We start from the raw sequence: 25,408 nt of genomic DNA on the forward strand, positions 1-25,408 counted from the left end.
GCCAGCCCGGCCGCAGCCTGGGGAAAGACCCTGATGCACAGCCGCCTCGCTGAGCTGCTCCCCTGGTCCTCCCCCACAGAAATTGCGAGATAATAAATGTTTATTTTTTTAAGCTTCTAAGTTTTGTAGTAATTTGTTTTGTGGAAATATATAATTAGAACAAGGAGAATGAAGCTAGTTGGTAATGGGGAACTGGTACCTGTGGTTCCAAGAGGTGCAAGTGAGCCTACCTGGGCTGAACAGGGGCGTGTGGGAAGTTCACAGGCTCAGAGGAGGGCCGGCCATGTGGGAGACTCATTCTCCAATAGTGGGGACCCACTTCCTCGAAAGCTGTCAGGACAATAGTTGGGGTGGCTTGGGAACACGGGGTGGAGGGAACTGGACCCTAATGGCCATTTCTTGGGAGCCACAAGCCAGGACCTTCTCCCATGTCCTCATCACCTGCCAGAAATGTTTATGCTGAGATAAGGAGCACTGGGTGGTGGCTGGTGTTGACTGCAGACTCAGGGGTCCTTCCGGAACAGTGAAGCTCGTGTGGAATGGAGGAGGCAGCCCCTGTCCCCGCCGCGGTGAGACTGAGTTCACCAGGCTTTCGAAGGCGAGCGCTGGATGACATGTTTCAGAGAGACAGAGGCGTGTCCAGCTCATGCCCATAATGATAATTAGTTTTTGATATTATAAAAAGACATTCCCTCTGTTCTAAGATGTAGTTAATTCACCTTTGCAATATTTCTGAAGGTGTTACTCCCCTGGCTCAGGAGCCCAAAGAACGCCTGGGGAAGGCAAGGGCCACCACCCCGCACGTCTATGGGAGGGAAGCTCGCCGACAGGAGGCGCGGGCGGGCGGCTGCAGGCAGCTCTACACAGTGCGCGGGCTACGCGGGGTTCCAGAGGGGGAGCACAAAGAGGGTCCGGAGCCAAGCCCTGCGAGACCGCAGACCACCGGGCCTCCCGGGGCACCCTCGCAGGGACTTTGCACAAGTTCATCCATCATGGTCCGGGCAGATCTCCACCCGCGCGCTCCGCCCTGCACACCGGGCGCCTTGGGACTAGAAATACTCGCTGGTTCCCTGGGGCTTGGCCAGGGCCCCTGGGACTTTCTGTACTGTTCTCAGGAAGCGAGGGGGAGAAGGGGTGCGACGTTTGCAACGAGAAGATACTCCCCTTACATATGCTTAATACAGTACTTTATTTTTCCCGAAAAGGACTATTAAATCAACAGCGCACCCCTCATGGTTCACGCCGACTGACGAGGCGTACCGCGGCCGCAGGAGTGGAAATAATGCCACTAAAGAGCAACAGCGGCCACCGCTTTAACTGAGCACCCACTGTGAGCCAGGTGTCGAGTGCAGCAACTCCCACGTGTTATCTTATTTATTCTTATTTCACACATGAGAAATTGAGGCTGAGAAACGGTGTCACCCACAGACTCCACAGCAAATGAATCACGGGTCTCCATCTTTCTGACTCCCAAGTTCAGTGGCTGTTTCAGCAATGACAAAGCGTTAATATATGATATTATTATTATAAAGCAATAATAAACGATAACTGATAAATCACCTGCGGCTTAGGTGAGATTAGGTGAGAGAGAGAGCAAAGTACAGAATGGGGGAGAGACCAGCGGTACCAGGCTGCAAGGACACTACAGGGCAAAAATAACTTAAGGATACTTGTTTTATGCAGCAGTTCCCACAATATCAGGTGACATTTAGCGAGTGCCGCGCTCTGTGCCTGGCTGCTGTCGTCAGCGTGCTCCAGGATGCAGCACGTGCAGCCCGGCGTCGCTCCGCTCACCCACCTCCTCACCTGTAACATGGGAAGGGACCAGGGCAGGCGTGAATGCACAGCGCGGAAAACCCTTGCCTCACACCGAGCGGGCGCGCGACGTGTCCTTAATTTAGAAGAGAGGAGACAGCTAAGAGGCGGTCGGTGGGGACAGCCGAGGAGCCCCGGCAAGGAAGGGGTTACGACGATAGAGACGACCGGAGGACCCGGCGTGGCACGAGCAGCCCTCGCCCGCGCACCCCCGCCCCTCCCGAGCCGGAGCTGGAGCGGACCGCGCAGGCGCAAGGCGCAGCGCCCCGACACCCGGAAGTCTCCGCCTAACGGACCGAGCCCGCGCCTCCTGTCCTGGTAGGGGGCGGGGCCCGAAGCCCCGCCGCGCCGGGCGCCATAGAGCAGGGACGGAGGACTCGTGTCCTAGATGCGTCCGGAAGTGGCGCTCCAAGGCGTCTGCTCCGAACCATAGAGTTGGGGGGCTGCCAGGGGTCGCCGGGCCCGCTTTCCTAGAGCGGCGAGGACAGGGTGGAGGCCGGGAAAGGGTGGGGGCAGCGGCGCGGGCGGAAGCGGCCGGGAAGGTCACTTCCGGCCTGGGCGCCCGTCCCCCTGACCCCAGGGTCTGAGTCGCCGCTGCCGCCGCTGCCACCATCCGCGCGGGAGGCGAGAGGAGGAAGGAGTGCGGCGCGGCGGCCCTGGGACTGAGGAGGTGAGGGGCGGAGGTGGGGGGCGGGGGGCGGGGGGCGTGCGCCTCGCGGGGAGGGGGCGCGCTCCGGGACCCAGGCTTAGGACGGGAGGCGGGAGGGAGAGCGCGATTGGCGCGCGCGCGTGCGCGCTGAGGGGGGGGCGTGAGTGGGCGCGCGGCCGGGGAGACATGGACGAGTGCGCGTGCGTGCGCGCGCCTCCAGGCGGGGCGGAGGACCGGGGGGTGCGCGGTGGGGGGAGCCCGCGAGCCTCGTCCGGCCGGGAGGGGCTGAAGAGCTTAGTCTGGGCAGGGAGTGCGCGTGCGCGGCGCCGGGGCTGGGGCACGCGCCTGGGGACGCGGGCTCGTGCCCACCCCGGGGGCTTAGGACCCGGGCCTCCGCCGTGCCGCCTCCTGCGGCCTCCTGGGGGGGTGGGGTCCCCATGTCCGCTCCGCACCCCCCGCCGTGGCCGGAAGTGGTGGCAACTCCGGGGGAAGTTGAGGCCCCGGAGGGGGCAGGTGGGCCGCGCCGGCCTGGCCGGATACGGCGGCCCAGAGGGGACAGTCTCAGGCCCCAGGCCGTCCCCTCCGTCCCTTTCTCCAGTAGGCCCGGGTCCCGTTGCTGCCCCAGGCAGGCCGTGTGTGGCCTTTGATCGGGCGGGTGATTAGAGGGATTCCGGCCGGCGGCGGGCTCATTCATTCCCTCCCGCGCCGGGCGGGCAGGAAACTCGTCCTCGGGAGGGGAAGTGACTGGGCCAAGGTCAGTCACCGCGTGGCCCTCGGGGCAGGGCGAAGACGGTGACTGGAGCCCAGCGGCGTTTCCTGAGGTGTCCCGGGTGCCAGGCTCCAGAGGTTGGATTAGGCACCTACCCCGTCCCTATGCCCCCTACCCCCCCAGCCGCCAGGAGACAGCCCCACTTGGGAGAGATGAGTGGCAGAAAGGCACTCGTCACCTGCAAGTTCAGGCGAGCCCAGGGTGGTGTGCTCAGATGGAACGTGACCCAAAGACACGGGAGCCAGCTGTGAGTGCAGACCGAGGCTTTTCCGGTGCCAGATCCTGTATTGGGCTCAGGGACAGGGAGGTGAATAAGGACTTGGGAGGGGCGAGGAGACCGGGATCCAGATACAGAGTCACCACCCAGGGTGATCGCAGCCCGGAGAGGCAGGTTGGGGAGCCTTGGGAGCCCAGAGAAGGCACCCTCACCCAGCCCAGTCCAGAGGCAGTGCTCAAGGTTTTAGAAAGGAGTGACTTCATTTGTTTTTTCAGTATAGTTTCCTGGTGTCAGGCCCTGTGTTGGGCAGTGCCAAGGAGCCAGTTGGGAATCACATCTGGCCTCAACTCTGGAAGTACAGTAGCTGTTGATCCTGCTTATCTTGTATATAAGACTGTAAGCCTCTTTGGCTAAACGCAGCAGACACTTACCTCCTTGTCTCTGCCACAGTCCACTCACCTGCTCCTGCCTCACTCAGAACATATTCCTACATGTCTTGTCCCTTTTCCTACTGGAAGCCTTTTTGATCGCTCCCCTGGCCCTGTCCAGGGCTGCACTGATGGATGAGAAGGGCTTACCACTTGCCTGGCTCCTAGTCAGTGTGCCAGCCTGAGAGGCACTGGAGAGCTCTGGAGTCAGACAGAGCCGGGTTCAAGTCCTCCTTCCACCACTCATTAGCTTTCTGATCTTAGGCTAGTGTCTGACCTCTCAGGTTCCTCCTTGATAACCTGGGGATGACAATGACAGTGTTTACCAGAGTAGGAAGGCACGCAGTGCTTTAATTTTAGAGCCAAAGCAGACCTCAGAGAAGTGGGTAAGCCACTTCTTATGTACGGAAAGGGTTCTGGAGCTGCCAGGCTTTCCTTGGTTCCATCCTTCACTCAGTCACTTCCAGCTTTGTGACCCTGGTCATGTTACTTTCTCTTTCTCAGGCTCAGTCTCCTCTTTTGTGTACCAGACAGCCGTTCCCTGAATAAGCATGGTCCATCGAGTCCGTCACATGTGCCAGGCCCTGTGCAGGGCACATGGACACAGGCGGTCCTGGCACAGTTGGTAGGTGCCAGGCGGTGGGATGGTCACAGGACATGTGTCTCCTCTGGCGTCTTGTGCTGGGCCCGGTGCTGGGCGATGGTGGGGACCCTGTTCTAGAGTAGCTCAGACCCACGAGGGAGATACCTAGGAACAGAAGCACAGTGCAGAGGGTCGAGGGGCTGTCAGAGCGGCCCCAGGAGCCAAGGGAGCTCAAAGGGCGGGGTGTCTGGTCAGGGAGGCTGTCCAGATGAGGTTGCATGTCTTGAGTCTAGAGGGACAGAGGGATCAGCCAAGAGGACCCTTGACTGGGTGGACGGGAGGATGGTGGCGGCCTCCGGGCAGGGAGTGGCCACCAGGAACCTGCCTGGCTGCCCTGGGGGTCTTTTTTCAGTTGGCACACAGCTCAGGCGCACCTGTGCTCAGAGCTTGTGTGAAATCACAGTCCCTTGGTGTCCCCAGCCTCTCATTCATCCTCGGGTGTTTCCTGTGGCTTCCTGCCTGCTGGGGCCTCCATGGTGGGACCGAGTGCGAGCCCAGTGACACTCACGTGCTGAGCATGTAGGCACTGGCCCCATGAGCTCTCCAAGGCCCTGGAACAGAGGTGACTCCCCATTTTGGGAGGATGGAGCAGAGGCTCCAGGTTAGAAGCCCCAAGCCCAGGGTACCCCAGCAGGACTGGAACTCACATCTGAGTGTGATCCCAGAGCTCGTGTTCTTACCTACGATGTTGCCTCCTCCATTGTGTCCTTTCTTTAGGCCAAGGCTGGGGTCTGGGGGAGACTGAGACCGTTCCAAAGGCCTCCTCGGTACCAGTCGTCGGGTTGGGGGCCCTGGGCTCTCAGCCGAGGGGGCACGCTGTCACAGGGACTCCTATGGGCTGGGCCTCTGGCTGGTTCGTGGTCTCCAGACCCAACCCCCCTTTCCAGGTAACTTCCAGCATGGTGGGAGGAGCGGATGTGACTTTCATCAACAGGACACAGGTGGTGAATGCCGGGATACAAAGGGCAGGAGGCCCTGCGAACCACAGAGTTTTGGGTGAGGGAGGTGGGAAAGTGACTCTAAGTGTCGGCAGCCCTGTTCTAGAAGCACAGCCATTGAGCAGCCTGCCTGAGCCCGAGCCCAGGGCTGTGTTCATTCTGCCAGGCGGCTTGGGGCTTAGGACCTGGGGTCCTCCCTGGCAAGGGTCTCCGGGCTCTGTCTCTGCCTCTTGCTCTCACCATTTGAGCTCATAGAGTGCCAGCTTCTTGCTCACATCAAAGGAGGGGTTCCATCTGGCCCACGTCTGAGGCCTTCAGGGTGTCTGTCCTTGTGATTTGGGGCCCAGCGATGCCTCAGACCTGGGCCTGCCTCACAGCTCACTGTCAGGCTCAGAGTCTTGGATTTCCTGCAGCTGCTTGTGAGCAGGGTCTGCGCTGGGCACTGCTGGGGCACAGGTGGTGGAGGGTGTGGGCGGCAGTAGAGGTTAGAAGCGCAGGGACCCCTCCTTAATGATGGCAGTGAAGGGAATAAATGCCAAATGTCCTGAGAGCCAGAAGGCAAAGAAATCGCCTCAGAGCCAGGCAGGCCTGGGTTTGGCTCAGCTCTCTCTCCTCTCAGCTGCATGACCTTGGTTTACCACTGGGCCTCCTCACCTGCAAAACAGGGCTGACAGTTGTAGCTGATGCTTGCCAGACATTTACTCAGCTTCCGGCTCCTCTTTGAGCAGTTCAGTATGTATTATCTCATTTAATCTCGACACTACCCCGTGAGGATGAGAAGCAGCTTGCCTAGAGTCACACAGCTGGGAGTGGTGGGGCTGGACTCCAGCCCTGGCAGGCTGCCTCGCGAGATTGCCCCATGGCCCCTGTGCTGCACTCTCCTCTCCTTGTTCCACGGAGCAGTTTTGAGGATCGGAGATTATGTACTTAATGTACCTTGTACCCTGTCTGGGATTTAATCTGTTTATGATTATTACTTGCCTGTTTTTTGATAAGAGAGGAGACAGTTGAGGCTCAGGACAGGTGGAAATCTGGGCAGGCTTCCTGTAGGGAGTGTTCCTTATCCTGGGCCTTAGCGAATGGGTGTATTACATCTAGCAAACCAGGAAGCAGAGGGCTGGCGAGGTTGAAGGAAGCACAAACAGAAAAGGCCAGGGGTACGGAGGCCATGACCCAGCCTCAAAGTGAGGGGTGACCCAGTATAAAATGGCCCGCAAATGTGTTTTTGGATTTATTTATTTTTGGCATGAAGAGTATTTGTAACAATTTTCACCTACTTGCCAGCACTTAAGAGTCAGGAGCCCCCATGCGCTAAACAGCAGGTCCAGGTGAGGGGCTGCTGCAGAGCAGCTGAGGGGGTTGTAAACAAATGGGGACGTGGGTGGGTGTTGGGAGCCACCCTTTGGGGTCCAGGTGAGAGGCAGAGGTGGGGAGGAAGCCCGGGAGTGAGGAGGTGATGCTGCTCACAGAGGAGGGAGGTCGGGCAGGGGGTTTGCCTGCAGAGAAGTTGGTTCCTTAGGGCATCCGAGGCTTCTTGGAGGCCTCCCGCTGTCGGCAGTGCTGAGACAAAGGAGCAGAAGAGATGTGAAGGCAGGGCTGAAGGAGGGGATTGGAGGCGAAGCACCGAGCCTTTGCTGACACCCATTCACTGAGTCAGTGGACGCTGAGCCCCAGCTGCAGCCAGCCTCAGCCCTGGGCACTGGGATGGCCGTAGGGGGCAGGTCTGGGGCTGGCCCTCCTGGAGCAGATGTGGGCAGGGGCAGACAGACCCAGGCAAGTACACGAAAACGATTCTTGGAGATGCTGCTGAGTGCCAGAAGGAAGTAAACCCCTGTGGTTGATGGGGGCGACTTGGGGACAGGGGCAGGAAGGAGGTGGCATTTGTGCTGATCTTTGAAAGGTGACAAGGAGCCAGGGAGGAGCTCCAGGGGCTGCTGGCCAGGAGCAATTGGCAGAGGGAGTGAGGGGGCAGGAGGAGGAGGTGGGCCTGAGGGGTGCCTGGGGCCAGGCTTGGCGAGGGGGTGTTTTTTGGACTAAGTGGGGGCGCGTGGTGGGGGCGGGTGAGCTAGGTTCCTGTAGTAGTCTTGTAGAGATATAACACACACCATACAATTCCATTTAAAATGGACACTCTGATGGCTTTTAGTATATCCACGAAGTTGTGCAGCCATCACTGTAATACATTTAGAACTCTCATTACCCCAGAAGGAAACCCTGTACTCCTTGCTATTATCTCCTCATCCCACCATCCTCTCAGCCCTAAGCTACCAGTAATCTTTCTCTATAGATTTGCCTTTTCTGGATGTTTCATATAAATGGAATCCTATAACATTGTCCTTTTGTGTCTGGCTTCTTTTATTTAGCATAATGTCTTCAGGGTTGATGCACATGGTGGCACGTATCAAAATGTATTTATTTCCAAATACCATTCCTTGGTATGCTGCACAGTCTCAGTTTATGGACCTGGTGTTGCCTCCACTTCTCGACTATCATGACTAATGCTGCTGCGAACACTGGTGCACAGTTTCTCTGTGGACGAGTGTTGTTTCCTCCTGGGTGTGCACCTGGAAGTGGAATTGCTGGGTCATACGGTAAGTCCATGTTCAACCTCTCAAAGAACTGCAAGACTGTTTTTCCAAGCGGGTGCACCGTTCTACATTCCCCACTAGCAGTCTGTGAGGTTCCAGTGTCCCCACCTCCTTGCTGATGCTTGTTAGGGTCTGACTTTTGAAAGACGCATCCCAATGGTTGACTTGCATTTCCCTGATGACTAATGATGCTGAGCATCTTTTCCTGTGCTTATTGGCCTTTTGCATATCTTCTTTGGAGAAATGTCTGTTCAGATCCCTTACTCATTTTAAAACTGGGTGATTTTAACTCAGTGACTTTTTCAGAAGTCTGTTTAGTCTGTGGTGGGGACGGAGCAGGGTTGTGGTGGGGGGAGGGAAGGCCCCAGGGAGTGAGATTTGGGCGCGGAGGGGCGGTGCCCGCGGAGGGGGAGCGGGTCCTGGGAGCGCGCAGGCCGAGCCTCCGCGAGGAAGGGGCGTTGGGGCGCGCGCAAGCAGGGACGTCAGGGGTGGTGCGGGCTGAGGAGCAGCCTCTGGGTTTGGTGACCCACGCGCCAGAGAGCAGTTTCGCTGGGTGCTCACGTCAGAAGGGGAGGTCAGGAGGGGACGTGGAGGTGGCGGAGGGAGAGGAGGCCCGAGGAGGCCGGGAGGGATAGGGGAGAAGGCAGGAGGGGCGAGGAGAGCGGAGCGGGCGGCGGCCGGGGAGGCAGGTGAGCCTGGCGGGAGAAGAAAGGGCTGCCTCGGGCGGGCGGCCAGAGCAGGTGGGAGGCCTAATCAGCCGCAATCGCAGTAATTTGTCTCGGGCTTAATAGCCGACCCGGCGCCCTCAGATCTGCGCTAATTGAACCGCTCCGGGGCCCAGGCTTGGGGGGGGCAACCGCAAGGCACCCGACTTCCTGGGGGGCGGAGGTCAGAGCAGGGTGAGGAGACGCCGGGAGGGCGCACGGACCCACCGCGCTCAGCTCAGGGCTTAGCCGAATTCCCGGCGGGCGGCGCCTCCAGCCGCCAGGGGTTTTCTCAGGGCAGGTTCCCTAGGGCACCCTCTGCTCCTGGAGGGTGGGGGTCTGCCGTGCCCCTCCTCGCCCCCCAACCAACGCCGGGGACAGGCCCAAAGCTCTGGGATCGGGGGCGGGGGAGAGGCTCAGCCAGCGCCCTAGCGGCGCGGGGAGAGAAAGTTGGCGTTTCCTGAGCTGTTCTTTCCCCAGGACCCCGTAGTCCTTACCAGAAGGCGCTCGCTGGGCCCTCACTCACCTCCACGGGGAGTCACTGTTGTCATCCCCACGGCTGCGGGCCAAGCCCCTTCCCCAGGATCTCAGGAAAGCGCCCCCCAAAGCTTGGCGTGCCTTGTGCCTTCACACCACCGGCCGCAGGCTTTCTCTCTCAGGGCCGGGGGTCACGTAGGTACTTACAGGATCATTCGAAAGGAACCCTAAGGCCCTTCTCAGCTTCTGGGCGATGGCCTTTTCCAGACGCGGGCTCACGTCAGCCTCCTCCTCCTGTGACTCCTTCCGCCCTCCAGAACGTGCACTTGCTTGGGGGTTGAGCCCGCCCTCCTGTTCCTGGTCGGGCAGGGCTCCTGGCTGCAGCCTCTTCTTGCTGAAGGAGGGGCAGGGTGGCCGTGCCGCTCTGCAGGTGGAGAAGGAGACCCCTAGTCGCCCGTTAGCAGGGGACCCGGGCTCGGCGAGCGCCCCGGGGGGAGGAGGGGAGACAGCCTGGGCGGGCAGGGGCAGAGGGGATCCTCAGCTCTTCTCTCCCCTCCGCTTGTATTTAGTTACATGTTAATTGTTTCAGTGGAAACACTTGGCAAACAAGTTTCAAAACAGAAAAGGTAGAGGAGCACCTCAGCACCTACCTCCCAACCCTTGTTAGTGCACTTGGTTTCTTTCTTTGTTTTTAATGTTTACAATGTTGTCATCAGAGGTTACATACAATTTTTAAAAACATTTTATGTATTTTCAAAGTTGAAATGTAATTCTCATGCCATAAAATTCACCCTTTCACGTGGAAATACCAGTTTTCAGTATATTCACCAAGTTGTGCAACCATCACCACTTTCTAATTCTGGAACATTTTCATTGTTCCAGAAAGAAGTCCCTGACCCATGAGCAGTCTCTTCCCATTCCCGGCCCCAGCCCCTGGCAACTGCTAATCTACTTTCTGTCTCCATGGATATGCCTTTTCTGGACATTTCACACACAGGCACACCTCAGGGATACTGCCGGCTTGGTTCCAGACCACTGCAATCAAGCGAATAGTGCAATAAAGCAAGTCATGAATTTGTTGGTTTCCCAGTGCATATAAAAATTATGCTTACACTAAATGGTAGTCTATTAAATGTGCAATAGCATTATGTCTAAAAAAACAATGTACCCATGTTAATTAAAATGTGATATAGACACATGTGAGCACGTGCTGGTGGAGAAATGGTGCTGAAAGACTTGCTGGCCGCAGGTTGCTTCAACCTTTGGTTTGCAAAAAGCACACAGTGTCTGTGACATGCAATAAAGTGAAGCGCAGTGAAACCAGGTGTGCCTGTAACTGGAGTCATGCAGCGTGTGGCTTTCTGTGACTAGCTTCGTTCACTTGGCGTTTGGGTTGCTTCCACTTTCTGGCTAATGTGACCAGGGGTGCTGTGAGCGTCGCCACTGCACGAGTGGACGTGTTTGCACTGGCGGTGGAATTGCTGGGTCGGGAGGAGCCGTCTTTGCTTCCACAGTGGCTGCCGTGTTTCTGTTCCCAGCGGGGCCTGTACAGTTTGTACCCACATCCCCCGCTTAATGCACAGTGATTTTTCCACATTGATGCATAGTCTTGTGGCCATCAAAGAAATCACCTTTCCATTTTTTTCTTATTCCAGAAATAATTATTGGTTATTGTAAAAAAAATGAGGACAATGAAGATAAAAAGAAATCACGCTTCACAGTATCAGCAGGAGCCGGCCGATTTACAGCATCACAGCTGAGGCCGTTGTGACAGCAGGTGACGTTCTGTGGCGAGGTCTGCACGTCAGCCCCTTCAGCTTTCTCCCAGCGTTGGGCTGACGAGGGCCCTCCAGTGCTCCTGTGTTCTGCATCTCGCTGTGATGGGCATTTCCAGGCAGGAACCGTTTTGGGGGATTTGGGTTCCCCTCGGGTCAGCTTCTGGAGACGTTGAGCCACCTGGGTGGGCAATGGGCCTTTGCTGGTGCCCTGCAGCCATATCACCAGATTGTTCACGGCTAACCCGAGTCCCCCCACTGCTCTTGGCAGCGGCCGGGAGGTGGTGAGGGCTCACTTGGGGGGGGGGGGCAGTGTTTGGATTTATTCCTTTGCATTCTCTCTCAAGTGTCCGTTTTATTCTTTTACTCTTCTGTTCTTTCTTGTGTTCACCCGTCCATCCGGCAGCCTCTTAGCACCTGTGTGGGCCAAGTACGGCCTAGGCGCTGGGGGCCCAGCAGGTATCTCAGGGCCAGACCACATTGGGGAGGGGAGACAGAGGCCCAAACAGGCGAGTACATGGAGCAGTGGGCAGGGGGAAGCTGGGAGAGCTGGGTGGGCAGGAGAGGGTTGGAAGGTCCCTCCGAGAAGGTGGCCTCAGTGGCAACCTGGAGTCCAGAAGGAGGCACGGAGTGGAGCGCTTGGTGCGCCACGGCCACAGGGAGGACAGCACACCGGGTGGGAGGCAGGGGTGCCCCTGCAGCAGGCCTGGGGGCCTTATCCCTGAGCCTGGGGGTCCCTGTGGGCCCGCACAGATGCACGCAGGAGTACTGAGTGAGCACTCACTGCTCTTGAGCTCGCCATATGGTGGTGGCTCCAAGGGCCCTCGGGATCTCCCCTGCTGCTTCTGTGAGCCTCAGTTTCCCTACCTGTAAGATGTGTGTCATGGGAGTGTCCACCTCCAAGGGGCTTCTGTGCTCCAGATGACTCCTCACCCTCTCCGTGGCCTGTGAGAACCTGCAGGATGTGCCCCCATCTCCGGTCCTGGCTCCTGCCCCTCCTCACTGCCCCAGGGCCTTGGCACCTCCTACCCTGGCTTCCCCTGGCTTCTCTTTCACGACCTCGCTCCTGGGGCACCTGTCTCCCCAGATACCCCACCCAGACTCCTCTGGTGACCTGCTCAGCTTTCCCTTCCCCTCCTTCCCCTCCACAGTGGCTGTTCTCTCTGGAATGGCCGTCTCCTGCACTTGTTGGTCATCTGTCTCCTCCATGGGCAGGACCTCCCCAACGTGCCAGGTCCGTGGCTTGTCCACCGCACTTTCTGGGGCCAGGAACAGTGCCTGGCCCTGGTGAGACCCCTGGGACAGGCGGGGAGCAGGAGGTCTGGAACCCTGAGGGGTTCTTGTTGCCGAGTTGGAGCCCGTGACTGCCGGGTGGGATCCTAACACCCCCGCCATACTTTCCTCCTCGGGCGGTAATGAAGATCAGTCAGATCACTGGGGGAAGCTGCTTGTCAGAAGCCTGTGGGCCCAAGTCCTGTAATTGGCCAGGCCGGTTCCCTTACTCGGGATTTACGGAAGATCTGCGGCGCGGGCCGGGTCTGCTGCTGTCCGAGGCGCGGCTTCCGCCCTGAGAGCGCGCACGCTCTGGGAGCCCCTTTCCCCTTCCCTAGCCTCGTCCTGGGGACCCCCGCTCTCCCACGCGGCCTTTGTCAGACGCACAGAAGTTTCAAGGGCAGAGGAGGCTAGAGTCGGGGTGGCGCGGTGGAGAGGGCGCTGCCGAGGGTGGGCCCGGCCCGGCCGCCGCGCAGCCGCCACAGCTCGTCCTTGTTGCGGCCGGCCGCTCGCGCACCTCCGCGCCTCACCTCCGCCCTCTCGGCTCGGCTCGGCGCGCTGCCTCGTCTGGCCCTCCGCTTCTCCCGCGCCTCCCGCCGCTCCTGGGCTGTCCTCGCTCGGCGTCCATCTGCTCCTGTGCAAACTCCTAGGGGTGCGCAGCAGCGCCCCGGCCCTCTCGGCCCCCTGCCTCCCTGGGACGAGGTGCTGCTCCTTCCCTCAGGCCTCGTGGTGTGACCCTGGCTGCGGCTCCTCTGTGCCCCGACTCCTCGCCTCTGAGCTCGGGAGGACGGAGGGTCCCACCCTCTGCTAGCGCGGGGACGCTGCTCCGCCTGGGGGTCCGTCTCCGCCACGGGCGGGGACCGTTCGCCTCCCTCCTGCTGGGGCTCCAGGCTGAGCCCGCGGTCAGCACCCACACTGACACCCGCTGAGCGAGTGGGCGCCCCCTGTCCGGGAGGGCGGGGTCTGCCTGGTTACCCCCACTTCGGGCTCTCGGACGCACTGCAGCGACCACTGAGGGAGCCCCCGGAGAGGCAGGACTTCGAGTAGACGTTGGCAACTGCCTCTCCGCGTGGGGAAGGGGCCTGTGCACATGGCCCTGGGGTGGAGATAGCAGGGGCAGCACAGGTGGCGGTGCCGGCAGAGACGCCAGACCTTGAAGTCTGGGTTCAAATCTCAGCTCAGTCCCTTCCCTGCCCGTCAGTTTCATCATCTGCATAATGGGAACAAAGTGATTGCTATGCAGGGGGGCAGTGATGAGGGCCAAGTGAGCTGGGGATTTGCAAGGCTTAGAACATTCCCCGGCCTGTGGGACCTCCCCCAGCCTCCACCTAACAGACCTGGCATTAATCCCATGAACTGAGGAGCACGTTCCCTGGGCTCCCACAAGACCCAGGGACAGCAGCAGAGGCCACCAGGCTGGAGGCATCAGTGGTGCCTGGAGAGTGGTGAGCCCCTTGTCACTGGGGGCATTCAGGAGATCGGGTGTGGCCTGTTGCTCCCAGGAGGAGTGTGGTGCTCAGGGGAGTAGATGCCCCGCCATTCCCAAGGGTCAGTCTGCAAACTGGTCAGAGGTTCTCTTACGGCCACCTGCATTCTGCGTGGGGTGACTGGCCGCGGCGCTGGGCCCTGCCCTTCCTCTTGGGTGTTCAAATGTCACCTGAGGTAGGAGCAGAGGTGTGGGCTTCCGGTAGGTTGTGTTTTGAGACGTGAAGCCAGGACTGCTGAATAACTGCTGCTTCTCTCTGGGCATCCCCCCACCACACACTGCCTGCCCTGGGGGTTCAGTCTCTCCAAAGGCTGGGCCGAGGGTGGCAGGATGCAGGCTTGGTCACTGGGCAAGCTGCAGGGCCCCACAGCTGGCAGCAGATCTGCTCCCGGGTGTCTACTTGAGAGAAATGAAAATGTTCGTCCTCAAAGAACTTGTGCACAGATGTTCACAGCAGCTTTATTCACAGTAGCTGGAAAGTGGGAACAACCCCCATGTCCATCCTGGATGAATGGAGAAACCAAATGTGGCCAGTTCACACGGACCCCCACGTCCATCCCGGATGAACAGAGAAACCGCATGTGGCCGGTCCACATGGACCCCCACACCCATCCTGGATGATCGGAGAAACCAATGCGTCTTGTCCACACGGACCCCCACACCCATCCCGCGTGAACGGATAAACTGAATGCGGTCCATCCACATGTTGCAACATCGCTCAGCTGTAAAACGGACTGCAGCTCTGGTGCACAATGCAACACATATGAACCCTGAAGATGTCACGTTGTGTGCAATAGCCAGACACAAAGGCCCCATGTTGCATGAGGCATTTAAAACAGGCAAATCCATGGAGACAGAAAGTGCGTTAGTGGTTGCGGGGGGCAGGGGGACGTTGCAGGGAATCGGGAGCGACTGCTGATAGGCAGAGCGATTCTCTTTGGGGTGATGGTTTTTGTAAAGTTGATTGTGGTGATGGATAGAGTTATACTTGAAGTGGGTGAATCGTATCTCCTTAAAGCTGTTATATTGTAAAGAAAGAAAGGAGTGGGCTCTGGGGTGCGGGTCCCAGTCCCCCCACTCCAGGCAGTGCCTTGGGGCTTGTCACTCGCCGGCCCTGAAAGCTGGGGTTCAGTGGGCCGGTCGGGGTTCAGTGGCTGGTCATGTACGGTGCTTCGGGTGTTCCTGGCATGTAAGTGCCCAGCAGTCACTGCCCATGGTGGGTGTTGTGTGTTTTTTAACTGCCCTTTTTTGGCTATAAAGGTTGGCCTCTCTATGCCACCCCCTCAGAGCTGTCCTGAAACTTCACTGGGTCGTGACATCCCAGTGTTTGGAACCGTGGCCACAGAGGTCCCGTCTGTGCCACCTTTCCTTGGTTCATGGGCCGCCGGGACTTCCACCACCCGTCTGATCGTCGGTGACCCAGGTGGAGATTCTTGCGGTCCTGGGCCCTGTTGTTGTGGGCTGAGTACATGGAGCCTGGTGCCACTGAGTTTTGCTCAATTCACTTGTGTTTTAAGGTGGAATCTGGAATGTGAACTCCTTTAGACGAACCACATACTCACCAGAGGCTCTATTCGCGCTTCAGCCTCGTGTGTGAGTTTATGACATTGTCCAGTAAAAGGCTTAGTCTTAGAACAGCGTCTGGCATGTAAAGCCCCTGCTGCGTGTAGCTCCCACCCTGTGGAGGGCCCTGCCCAGCCGTCTGCCTGGTGCTGGAGAGTGTGTGGTGGCAAAGGCCTGACTCGTGTTACAGCCGATGAACTCAGGTCCCTGCTCTGTAGTAAGAGCTTCACGTGCTATGTCTTGTTTAAACATCCTGGCACATCTGTGGGGCACGTCTGCGGTGCCAGGACTTCCGTGAACCTCCGTTTTGCTGGTGGGGAAACTGAGGCACGGAGGCTGTGTGGTGGAGCTGGGACACGCGTCCCAGCTGCCTGGCTGGAGCCTGAGCGTGGCCTTGGACTGGCCAGCCCTGGGCTGTCGGCTCTCCACCGGCGCCTTCTGCCTGCCAGGCCCTGGGTGCTGCTTGCGGGGGCCGAGCAGCAGTGTGAACTGACTTGGGCTCTGCCCTCTGGGGCCCTGGTCTGTAGGGACACCCAGTAAACTCTGTCCTTCTGTCTCTTCCCCTTGTAACAGGGACCCAGACATGGAGCTGCGGGAAGAGGCCTGGTCTCCGGGGCCGCTGGATTCCGAGGACCAGCAGATGGCCAGCCACGAGAACCCAGGTGAGGCGGCCTTGGCAGCCCCCCCGCTGGGCTGCGGCTTCCTCTGCTTCCGGAAGCTTCCTCCTACCCCTTTTCCCCTCCGGTGGCTCTGGGGTCACCTGTTCTTCTGAAGACCACGGGTGCCTCGGCCGAGCCCCTCCGCTCTGTGGAACGAGGAGAGGCCCACGCGGTGGGGGGCTGGGGAGGTGACATAACGAAGAGGCCGGGTGCGAGTTGTGGTGATGCAGAGAGCGGGCGCGTGCTGCTGCTCAGGAGGGCCGGGCCTCTTTAGATGCTGGCAGCACGTTTCGTTTGCTTGTTTTTAAACAGAACATTTGGGTCCACTGAAACCCGACTGCGTGCAGCCTGGGGGTTGCTCACAGAGAAAGCCCCCCATGGCCTCCTCCAAAGGCCTCTTACCAAAGGCCGAATTCCCTGTGGCATCTTCACTTCCAGAGCCCTTCAGAGGAGGGCCATCTCCAGACCCCGGAAATAAAGCGTGGACTTCTGATTTTACGAATCTGTGCTGGAAAGGGCCAGATGGGAACGTTCTCGGTTTAGCAGGCCACGCGGCCTCTGTCTTTGTGCTGCTCCACGTTTTCACACGGCAGCTGCAGACGACACAGAGGTGCACGTTCATGGCCGTGTTCCAGTAAACCTTTATTTATAAATCCAGGCGGTGGGCCCCAGTGTGGCAGCCCCTGTGCTGGAATACGGTAGCCATCCATGAGGGGGATGATGAGGACTCAGACAGGTGGGGATGGATTCTAAAAAGCTCCTTGGTCACCTTTCCAGAGGAGTATGGACGCGAGCTCCCTGCAGGCAGGGGCCGGGACAGTCTCGGCTTCGCCCATAAAGAGCAGACGGAGGCACCGAGCCCGGCCGGGCCGTGCAGGCAGTGAGCACAGAACCCCGGCGCCCTCCTCGGCTGCGCCCTCCCTCTTCCCTCGTGTCCTTGCCCTTTCTCCCGGAAAATTAATTTAAAAATCTTCCTCCTCACGGAACTCTGAATCCTGTGTAGAAGCAGCGTAAGGAGCCTCTGCTTTTCACCACTCGGCTGCAGTAGTTAACAACATTTTGTCAGTCTTATTTCATTGGCTTTTGCTTGCTGTTTTTTTCTTGGAGTATTTTAAAGAAAACCCAGACATCACATCATTTCGTCCATAAATTCTCCAGCAGATAAGGACTTCCTCTACAAGAGCAAAATCACAAAACAGTGATTTCATCCAATAGGACAGATTTATTCCTTAATATCATCAGATACCTGGTCTGCATTAAAATTTCCCTAGTCGTCTCCAAAATGTAGTCTTTGAGTAAGTTAATTTTTGATTTTACCATAGTTCATTAGTTGTTCTCTGTAAAGCCCTTAAATAGGACATGAGGGTCTCAAGTCCCCTTTGCTCAGCCCCTCTGCCCTGTCCCTTTCCCCTTCCCGCAGTCCCAGTGTCTACCCCGGTTCCAGCCCCCCACTTCACCCCCCGAATCTGCTGGAAGTGTCTTCCCCACTGGGCAGCTCCCTGAACCTCCCGGGGAGGCACTTCTCAAGCCGTGGAGCCCTGGGGTGTCGCCCAGTTAATAACGGACGTTGCAGGTCCCACCTGGAGCCCAGTCCCAGCTGTTTGGGCTGGGCTGGGTTAGGGTCTTGCCAGGTCGTGGTGCCCCCTGCCGTGTGCCAGCCCTGCCCTGTCCTGCACCCCGACCTGCGCCCTGCACACCCCGGACTGGACACACGGCACCGTTCCTGCCTGTTCAGAGCACGTGGAGACCTGTGGAGCAGACCCACGGAGAAGATGGCCTGTGGGGCGGGGCGCGGGCCCTGGAGAGGTGAACTAGGAAGATGGTCATTCGAGAGCGTGGCCCGCCCCGCCGTGGTGTGTGCCTGCATCTGCTCTGCGTTGTCTCCCCGGCTGGCTCTCGAGCCCCCTCGGTCCCGGTCCTGGACTGCCCTCGAGACGTCTGGCACTGCCTGGCCCGTGGACGGCTGAGCTCTGTTGTGTGGGTGCTCCTGGAGGAGGTTCCAGTTCGGACCGTTCAACCAGAGGATCCGATCCCACCGGAGGAGGAAGCTTCCGGCTGTGGACTGAGTGAGGAGTCTGAGGAACCGAGAGGCAGGAGGGTCTCCAGGCCCTTAGGCAAGGTCAGGAGCTGGGCCTTCGTCCGGAGCCGGGGGAGCCTTCGGGATCCGCGACGCCCTCAGCGCTGTCCCAGGTCACGGAGCACCCCCATGTCCTGGCCTCAGGCGGCCGGCCTGGAGGGGGGTTCCAGGTTGGCTAATTCAGCCAGTCCCTGGGGACCCACATCCTGGCTCTGGGTCATCCTCTCTGCTCTCGTTCTAGCCCCCCCCCAACTCCTCGGCCTCAGCTTCAGCCGCCACATCCTTGTGGAAACCACCCTCAGGCGGGAAGGATGTGATGGGGACGAGACAGGAGCTTCTCCTGGGCGTCTCCTCTGTTGGGGACAGGTGTGATTTCCCGAAGCCCCTGGCCTCGGTCTTGCTGGTGAGACGGGCACAGGAAGAAAGCGGCTGTGGGGCTGGGGCATCTCCACAACCGGAGGGGCACCTGTGGGTGCAGCCAGCAGTGTTGTGCGGTGCCCACCTGGGGAGTCTTAGGAAGCTTCCTGCAGCTGCTGTGAGGAGGAGGGCAGGCGCGGGGGGCCTGGGGCCCGGCCTCCCTCTTCACCCGTCCCAGGTCCCAGGGCCCCGTGCCCCCTACCCCAAGGCCAGGGCTGCCTCGGTGTCGCTTGGAGACCTGGGTTAGGTGGCAGGGCCCCAGGTGCTCAGGAGGAGGGCATGGGCTGGGCTTCAGCAAGAGATTTTATCTGAACAAAAGATTCCATGCCCCCTCCCCCCAAACAAACACAATTACCAGTGTTTGAACTTTGCCGTCTCTTAGTCTCTTACTGCCCCGAGGTGCGCCCACCTTGCTGATGGGAAGGCACCCTAGCAGAAGTGCCTCTGCGAGCCTGGTGTGTCCCTGGCCTGGGGCAGGCGCCTCCTCCCCGGGGCTCAGTTCCATCCGTTTGCGTCGATTAGTAGGTCGGTGCTGTGCTACCTGCCGTGTCCTTCAAGCCTTGTGACCGGGTGTACTTCGCCTTGTCACCTGCTGTACGTGCACACACAGCACACCCGTGTGTTTGTGTGTGCGACTGAAATAAAGTGTCTTCAGGACATTCCTCACTGTTGCTAAAAGCAGTGCATGCTGACCGTTCCTTTTCTTCTCCCGCCTTCCATTTCCTGTTTAAAAGATGCTGGTCACGATCCCCTACATTGGTTTGGCCCCACCGTGCACTTTAGGCTGCCTGGCTCACAGGGGTTTTGCGAGGGCTTGCTCAGTGAATGTTAGACTTAAAAACAACTGAGAAGTCACCTTCTTTCAGACTGGATTGATTTACCCGGGTTATTTGTGAAGCCTTTGAAGTTTTATAATTTTATTTGAATATGTCTGGGAAGTGGGTTCAGATTCTTCAAGCTCATGGTGGTGTTGGTAAGAGCCAGCGCTTCACAAGCACTGCCCATGTGCCCAGAAATCGCTGCCAGCCACCTTCTGTGAGGTGGGGATACTGCTGAACCCCATCTTTCACAGGGTCCCGGGGCAGAGAGCAGCTCAGCTGCTTGCCCGGAGTGAGGCAGCCAGGAGGCGGGCGGGGGCCCAGCTCGGCAGGGTGGCTGCTCTGGGCTTGCCGTGACCACTGCGCCACCGTCTCACGGTGGGTCGGTGATCCCAGGGGATGAGACCCCTGCCCAGGGCCGCTGCCTGCTCTGCCCCTTCTGGGTGCCTTCCTCCTGTTGGCCCCAGCTCGGGGGGAGCAGGGGAGTGGTCTGGGGTCGGCAGCGGGGAGGGCCGGCCGGGCCCCTGTGGGGCGTCAGCTACAGGGTGTCCAGAGAGAAGCGGTCCAGACGGTGGGTGAATAGACAGACGGGAAAATATATAAAAGTATAAATACAAATAAGTTGAAGTACATAAAAATTAAATTTAAAAAGCAATTTCGTCTTGAAATGCCGCTTCCCACCGACAGGAGCCAGGGCGGTGGCGGGAACGGTGCAGGAACTGCAGAAGGCGAACCTGGAGCCTCTTGCTAGAGCCCAGCCGGGAAGCGGCCAGAGGCCACTGGGTCATGTCAGAGGGACGGGAGCCCTGCAGGGAGCGCCCTGGCCGGAGGCAGTAGGTGGAAGCCGTCAGAGAAGTTCAGGATGACGTTAAGAAAGGACTTGCTGTTCGGTTACCTTTGGAGGAAGACAGAGAACCAATTCATCACCTTGAAAAATGGGTGAATAAGGGGAGAGATGACCTTTTATCCTGCATAACTGAAGTTCACCGCTGGGCACCAATCCCCATGACAGGAGGTGTTGCTGGAAGTTATTCCCACTAATAAATGAAAAAGAAACAGTAGAAGAGCACTGTTTCCCACCTCGATGAATTTATGGGTCTAGGCATTGAGCCCCAGCGGCGGCTGACATCACAGAAGGAGAGACAAGCAAGTACCGTGTCCCCTCGTGAGAGAGCAGATCCCACCCTCAGGGTTGCTGTAGGCGTCGGGCCGGAGTCCACCCGAGCCTCTGCATGTCCAGCTTACCGGAGCGAAGACGGGAGAGCGGGCAGAGGCATCTCTGAACCGCACGGTGGTGTGCAGCCGGCACCAGCAGGCCGTGTGGGAGCCACTGGGGGGACCAGTGGGTTAAGAGGCTCAGAAGACACCAAGATCAACATTTAAAAATAAGCATCTAGGGATGCACTCGTGGGCAATGAGGCCATAAAGAGATGCAAGGGGTGATGACTGGCCAAGTCAGAGGACGGGTACTTTGGGCACGGAGGGCCCTGGGTGGGTGGTGGGTGTGAGGGGTTCCCTGCAGCCTCCCAGCTCTGCGCTGGTTTGTATGGCTCTCTGTGTGTGCCGTGCATTCTACAGTAAAAAGGTGAAACGCCACCACATAAGACTGATGCCTGACTGGGGGTCCCGGATGGGGTGGGAACCTGCCTCAGGAACCACGGGCTGGCGAGGCTGGAGGGCTGAACCCAGGCCTACTGTAAGCAAGGGAGACAACAGCATCTCCTTGGGATTAAATGTGATGATCCCCGGAAAGGGCTTAGAGTGGGGCCTGGCATCGGGGATCCCCTCCCCCTCCAGTTGAGCTCTTATGAAAAGGATCATCGTTGTTTCTGTAATCTTTTATCGAGGGGTTCCTTTGTGCTTGTCCCTGTGCTCTGCTGTCTTGGGAATTCCTGGGCTGTTGTACGGGCGGGAGGGAGTTGTCAGCCGCCCTCCACAGAGAAGCCGAGCGACTTCTGCACTGGCTGCTCGGTGGGAGTGCAGGCAGAACCTCCAGCCCGAGGGCCGCGAGTCCGCTGGGATCCCTGGGGCCTCGCTGGCAGACAGTTGCAGAGCGCCCAGGGATCGGCAAGTTGAACAAGAATCCCGCCTCCCAAATAAAGCCTCTTCTGTTTAACAATGTTTAACACCTATTAAAAAAAATGTAGTGCGTGTGTGTGGTAAACCAGCCATGTAGAAAAGTGAACTTGCCTGAGGCCTCCAAGTCTTGCTTCTAGAGGCCGCAGCCATTCATCACCCTCGGCTCTTCCTTGGGGAAGCCTGGGGCGCCTGGCGGCTCCGGGGAGGGGCAGGGCTGGCCTCTTGCAGCCCCCCAAACCCTGATCTAGTTACTGGTGTATTGCGGGTCTTGATTGTCAGTCTTCAGGGTTTCTGTCGTCACGACTGTGTAAGAATCATTCATAGCTGAATCCTGTGGTGCCGTTATGTTTTCTTTCTTGGCAATTTTGAAAACAAAAACATTTTAATCATAGGAGTGTGAGCGCTTGGAATAAATGAGATAGTTGGTCTCCGTTTACGATGAAAGCTTGTCACCTTCCCCTCACCCCTTCCGTCCTGGGTCATGCTGCCTGGAGGTAAAGAGTTCCCCAGGGTTCAGTTTTTCATTCCTCTCTAGCTCCACATCTAAGTAATGTGCTCCTCACTCCATATCCTGATTGATGTTGACACCAAAATGGGCTCCATGTCATCTTTTCAAAAGTTTTTTTCTTCCTGATTTCTGGAGTTTTTCTTCTCTCCCAGGTAATTCAAGGGCCATATTTTAATAGTCTTTGTCCTGGAGTGGTTCTCAAACTTCAGCTTCAGCTGGAGGGTGCGTTAAAGGGCAGGGGGCTGCGCCCACCACAGTTTCTGCTTTGGTAGGTCTGGGGTGGGGCTAAGGAATTTGCGTGTCTCCCGTGTTCTCAGGTGATGCGGGTCTGTGGACCCCACTTTGAGGAGCACTAACCCCAACGTGTCCTTTAGTGGTTGAAGGGCTCGGGAAGGCTGTGTTTGCAATCAGGCTTTGCCACTTTCTGGCTGTGTAGTTCTGGGCTGTGATTGAATTTCTTAGTTAAATCTGTAGCCACCCGGCCAGTCCTTGCCTTGGGGGAGCTTACAGCCTAGCATGGGAAGGAGCCAGGAAACAAAGTTCTGCAGGCTACCGTTGTGATCCACACTTGGAAAGAAATGTGCAGAAGTCGCAGGTGCACACAGATCTGTCTGCCAGACTCCTGGAAAACTTGGGAAGGAGGCAGGCTCTCACACACCCCCGAGAAACTGACCGCTCAGGGCCAGCCATGGTGCAAAATGTGTAAAAGGCTTTCTTGGGCAGCTGGTAAGTGGTGATGTCATCGTTTGCGGGTTGGTGAGGCCAAGGCCCCACACGCCTTCCTCGCCTGCCGGGGGCAGAAAGGGCCCCAAAGCCAGCCGGCGTGAGATTGTCTGCTGTGGGTCAGTGGGCGGGAGGTGCTCTCCTGCTGGTCTCTGCTCCTGTTAGTGGGTCTGGTGGCCCTCCCTGCCCTCCATGCTCCACCCTGCAGCCAGGATTCTCCTCCTGGAGCCCCGAGTTGATGCCACACTCCGCCCTGTGCACCCCTGGGAAAGGTCACGGGGTCGTGGGAAAGGTCGTGCTGTGGAGTGGCCGCCTGCAGGCCTGCCCTCCCCTCCAGCAGAGATGAGCCTGGGGTAGCCCCTGCCGGGAGGCCCCTGCCTTGCCTTGTCCTTGGCATCATAGATTCTCCTCTTCCTGGGTCATCTCCAGGTCTCCGTCCCTCACCCATGTTTTTTTACGTAGATAACCTTTAAATTAACGTTGCTGCCTCCTGTGGGCCAGGTGTTGCTCCAGGTGTTCTAGTGGGAGTGCAAGGTCTCAACTGGCAGGGGGACAGGACACATATTTAATGAAACGTCAGGGAATGATCGGTGCTGAGGACAGCAGGAGGGGAGGGCATGGAGGAGGCTGGGGACCTCTGGGCGCTGCCTTTGCAGGTGCTGCTCGCGGCCGGTGCGCCCGGGGAGCCCACAGAGGGCCCGCGGGCGAAGCCGTACACAAGGCCATGCAAAGCGGAGGGGGCGGGGGTTGGGGAGCCGGGATCCCAGCCTACCCCCGCGGTCCCCCTTGGTTAGTCTGCCTCTGACGCGCCTCCCCTCTTGCCTTCCAGTGGACATCCTCATCATGGATGACGACGACGTCCCCAGCTGGCCCCCGACCAAGCTGTCCCCGCCCCACACGGCCCCCCCAGCCGGCCCCCCGCCCCGGCCGCGGCCGCCCGCCCCCTACATCTGCAACGAGTGCGGCAAGAGCTTCAGCCACTGGTCGAAGCTGACGCGACACCAGCGCACGCACACGGGCGAGCGGCCCAACGCCTGCAGCGACTGCGGCAAGACCTTCTCGCAGAGCTCGCACCTGGTGCAGCACCGGCGCATCCACACCGGAGAGAAGCCCTACGCCTGCTCCGAGTGCGGCAAGCGCTTCAGCTGGAGCTCCAACCTCATGCAGCACCAGCGCATCCACACGGGCGAGAAGCCCTACGCCTGCCCCGACTGCGGCCGCAGCTTCACGCAGAGCAAGAGCCTGGCCAAGCACCGGCGCTCGCACAGCGGCCTCAAGCCCTTCGTGTGCCCGCGCTGCGGCCGCGGCTTCAGCCAGCCCAAGAGCCTCGCCCGCCACCCTGCGGCTGCACCCGGAGCTCTCGGGGCCCGGCGTGGCGGCCAGGTGCTGGCGGCCAGCGTCCGGCGGGCCAAGGCGCCCGAGGAGGCGGCGGCGGCGGACGGCGAGATCGCCATCCCGGTGGGCGACGGCGAGGGCATCATCGTGGTGGGCGCGCCGGGGGAGGGGGCGACGGCCGCGGCGGCCGCAGCCATGGCCGGCGCGGGAAGCAAGGCGCCCGGGCCTCGGTCGCGGCGCGCGCCGGCCCCCAAGCCCTACGTGTGCGTGGAGTGCGGGAAGGGCTTCGGGCACGGGGCCGGGCTCCTGGCCCACCAGCGGGCCCAGCACGGGGACGGGCCGGGGGCGGCGGGAGGCGAGGAGCCCGCCCACATCTGCGTGGAGTGCGGGGAGGGCTTCGTGCAGGGCGCGGCGCTGCGGAGACACAAGAAGATCCACGCCGTGGGCGCGCCCTCGGTCTGCAGCAGCTGCGGACAGAGCTATTACCGGGCTGCGGGCGAGGAGGAGGAGGAAGTGGAGGAGGAGGAGGCTGCTGCCGGCGGGCGCTGCGGCGAGTGCCGCGGGGAGGGCCGGTAGGGGCGGGCGAGCCCGGGGCGGCGGGCAGGGCCCCTCGGGCTTGGCGGGGACCGCTGGTGCAAGACCCGGAGACCCAGGGAGAAACGGACCGGGGGCCGCAGCGTCTCGCCTCCCCTGCGCTCCCTTTGCGGCCCACGCGGTGCCAGGGGGCCCGAGCGGGCGGACCTTGCGCTGCGCCCGGCCCTCTCCCAGCCCCTCCCGGGGTCTCCTCCTGGGAGCCGGAGACAGACGACGCGCGTGAGCGAGTTTTAGAGACCAAGAGACAGCAAATGCCACATATGGAAGGTCATTTCCCTCTTCCTCTTCCGGCGCCGTCCGGTGTTGCAAGGAATGGAGAGAAACTGGCCCTTTCCGTTTTGAGGGGTCCCAGGGAGGGAAGGGAAAGAGGAGCCCCTTTCTCTTGTAGAATTTTCTTTTAATCGCACCCACCCAGCTGACCCATCTCTCCCCGGAGTATTTTCCCCCCCGCGTGTCCCGTTTTTTCTAGCCCGAGTGCAGCCGCCTCTCCCCGTCCTGGGTTGGGGGTGGCGAAGGAGTGAGGAGGCAGAAACTGCCCGTTTAAGGGTTGCCCTCAGAGAATGGGATGCCCGTCTCCGTTCCCCGGCCTGGCGAGGTGGGAAGGGGCGCCGGGGGCAATAAATCGCACTAGCCAATTGTGCGCGCTCTGTGTGGTTCTTGAGTATGGGAGGGAGAAGGGAGAGTGCCCACTGGGGTCGCCACAGCGCCAGGCCAAGGTGGTCCGGCCTGGAGCTGGCTGCTGTGTGGAGAATCCTGCGACCCTCCCCCAAGACCATCGAGGGGCCTCCACTCCTCCCTCCCTCCCCCGCCCCTGAGGTCCTCTCAGCATTGAACTGAGGGAGGGGGAAGGGAGTATGGAGGGGCACCCAGCTTG

At 59.4% G+C, this 25,408-nt stretch overlaps 1 protein-coding gene and 1 long non-coding RNA gene across 2 annotated transcripts in view; one reads left to right on the forward strand and one right to left on the reverse strand.

Moving 5' to 3' along the window:
- ZNF787 (zinc finger protein 787) overlaps positions 1 to 25,174 on the forward strand; it is a 34,614-nt gene extending 9,440 nt beyond the window's left edge. The window contains 4 exon segments of the mRNA XM_037818872.1: positions 15,898 to 15,986; positions 23,435 to 23,943; positions 23,945 to 23,984; positions 23,987 to 25,174. Coding sequence (XP_037674800.1) covers positions 15,898 to 15,986; positions 23,435 to 23,943; positions 23,945 to 23,984; positions 23,987 to 24,516 — 1,168 coding nt within the window. The 3' untranslated portion in view covers positions 24,517 to 25,174.
- Positions 1,171 to 2,008, reverse strand: LOC119520982. The gene is made up of 2 exons (XR_005214270.1): positions 1,807 to 2,008; positions 1,171 to 1,483 (listed from the first exon to the last, which is right to left on the reverse strand). It is a non-coding gene; the product is annotated as an uncharacterized LOC119520982 (long non-coding RNA).
- Positions 25,175 to 25,408: the final 234 nt, after the last annotated feature.

Source organism: Choloepus didactylus, chromosome 27, assembly GCF_015220235.1.
Source record: "Choloepus didactylus isolate mChoDid1 chromosome 27, mChoDid1.pri, whole genome shotgun sequence".
In the NCBI taxonomy this organism is placed as follows: Eukaryota; Metazoa; Chordata; class Mammalia; order Pilosa; family Megalonychidae; genus Choloepus; species Choloepus didactylus.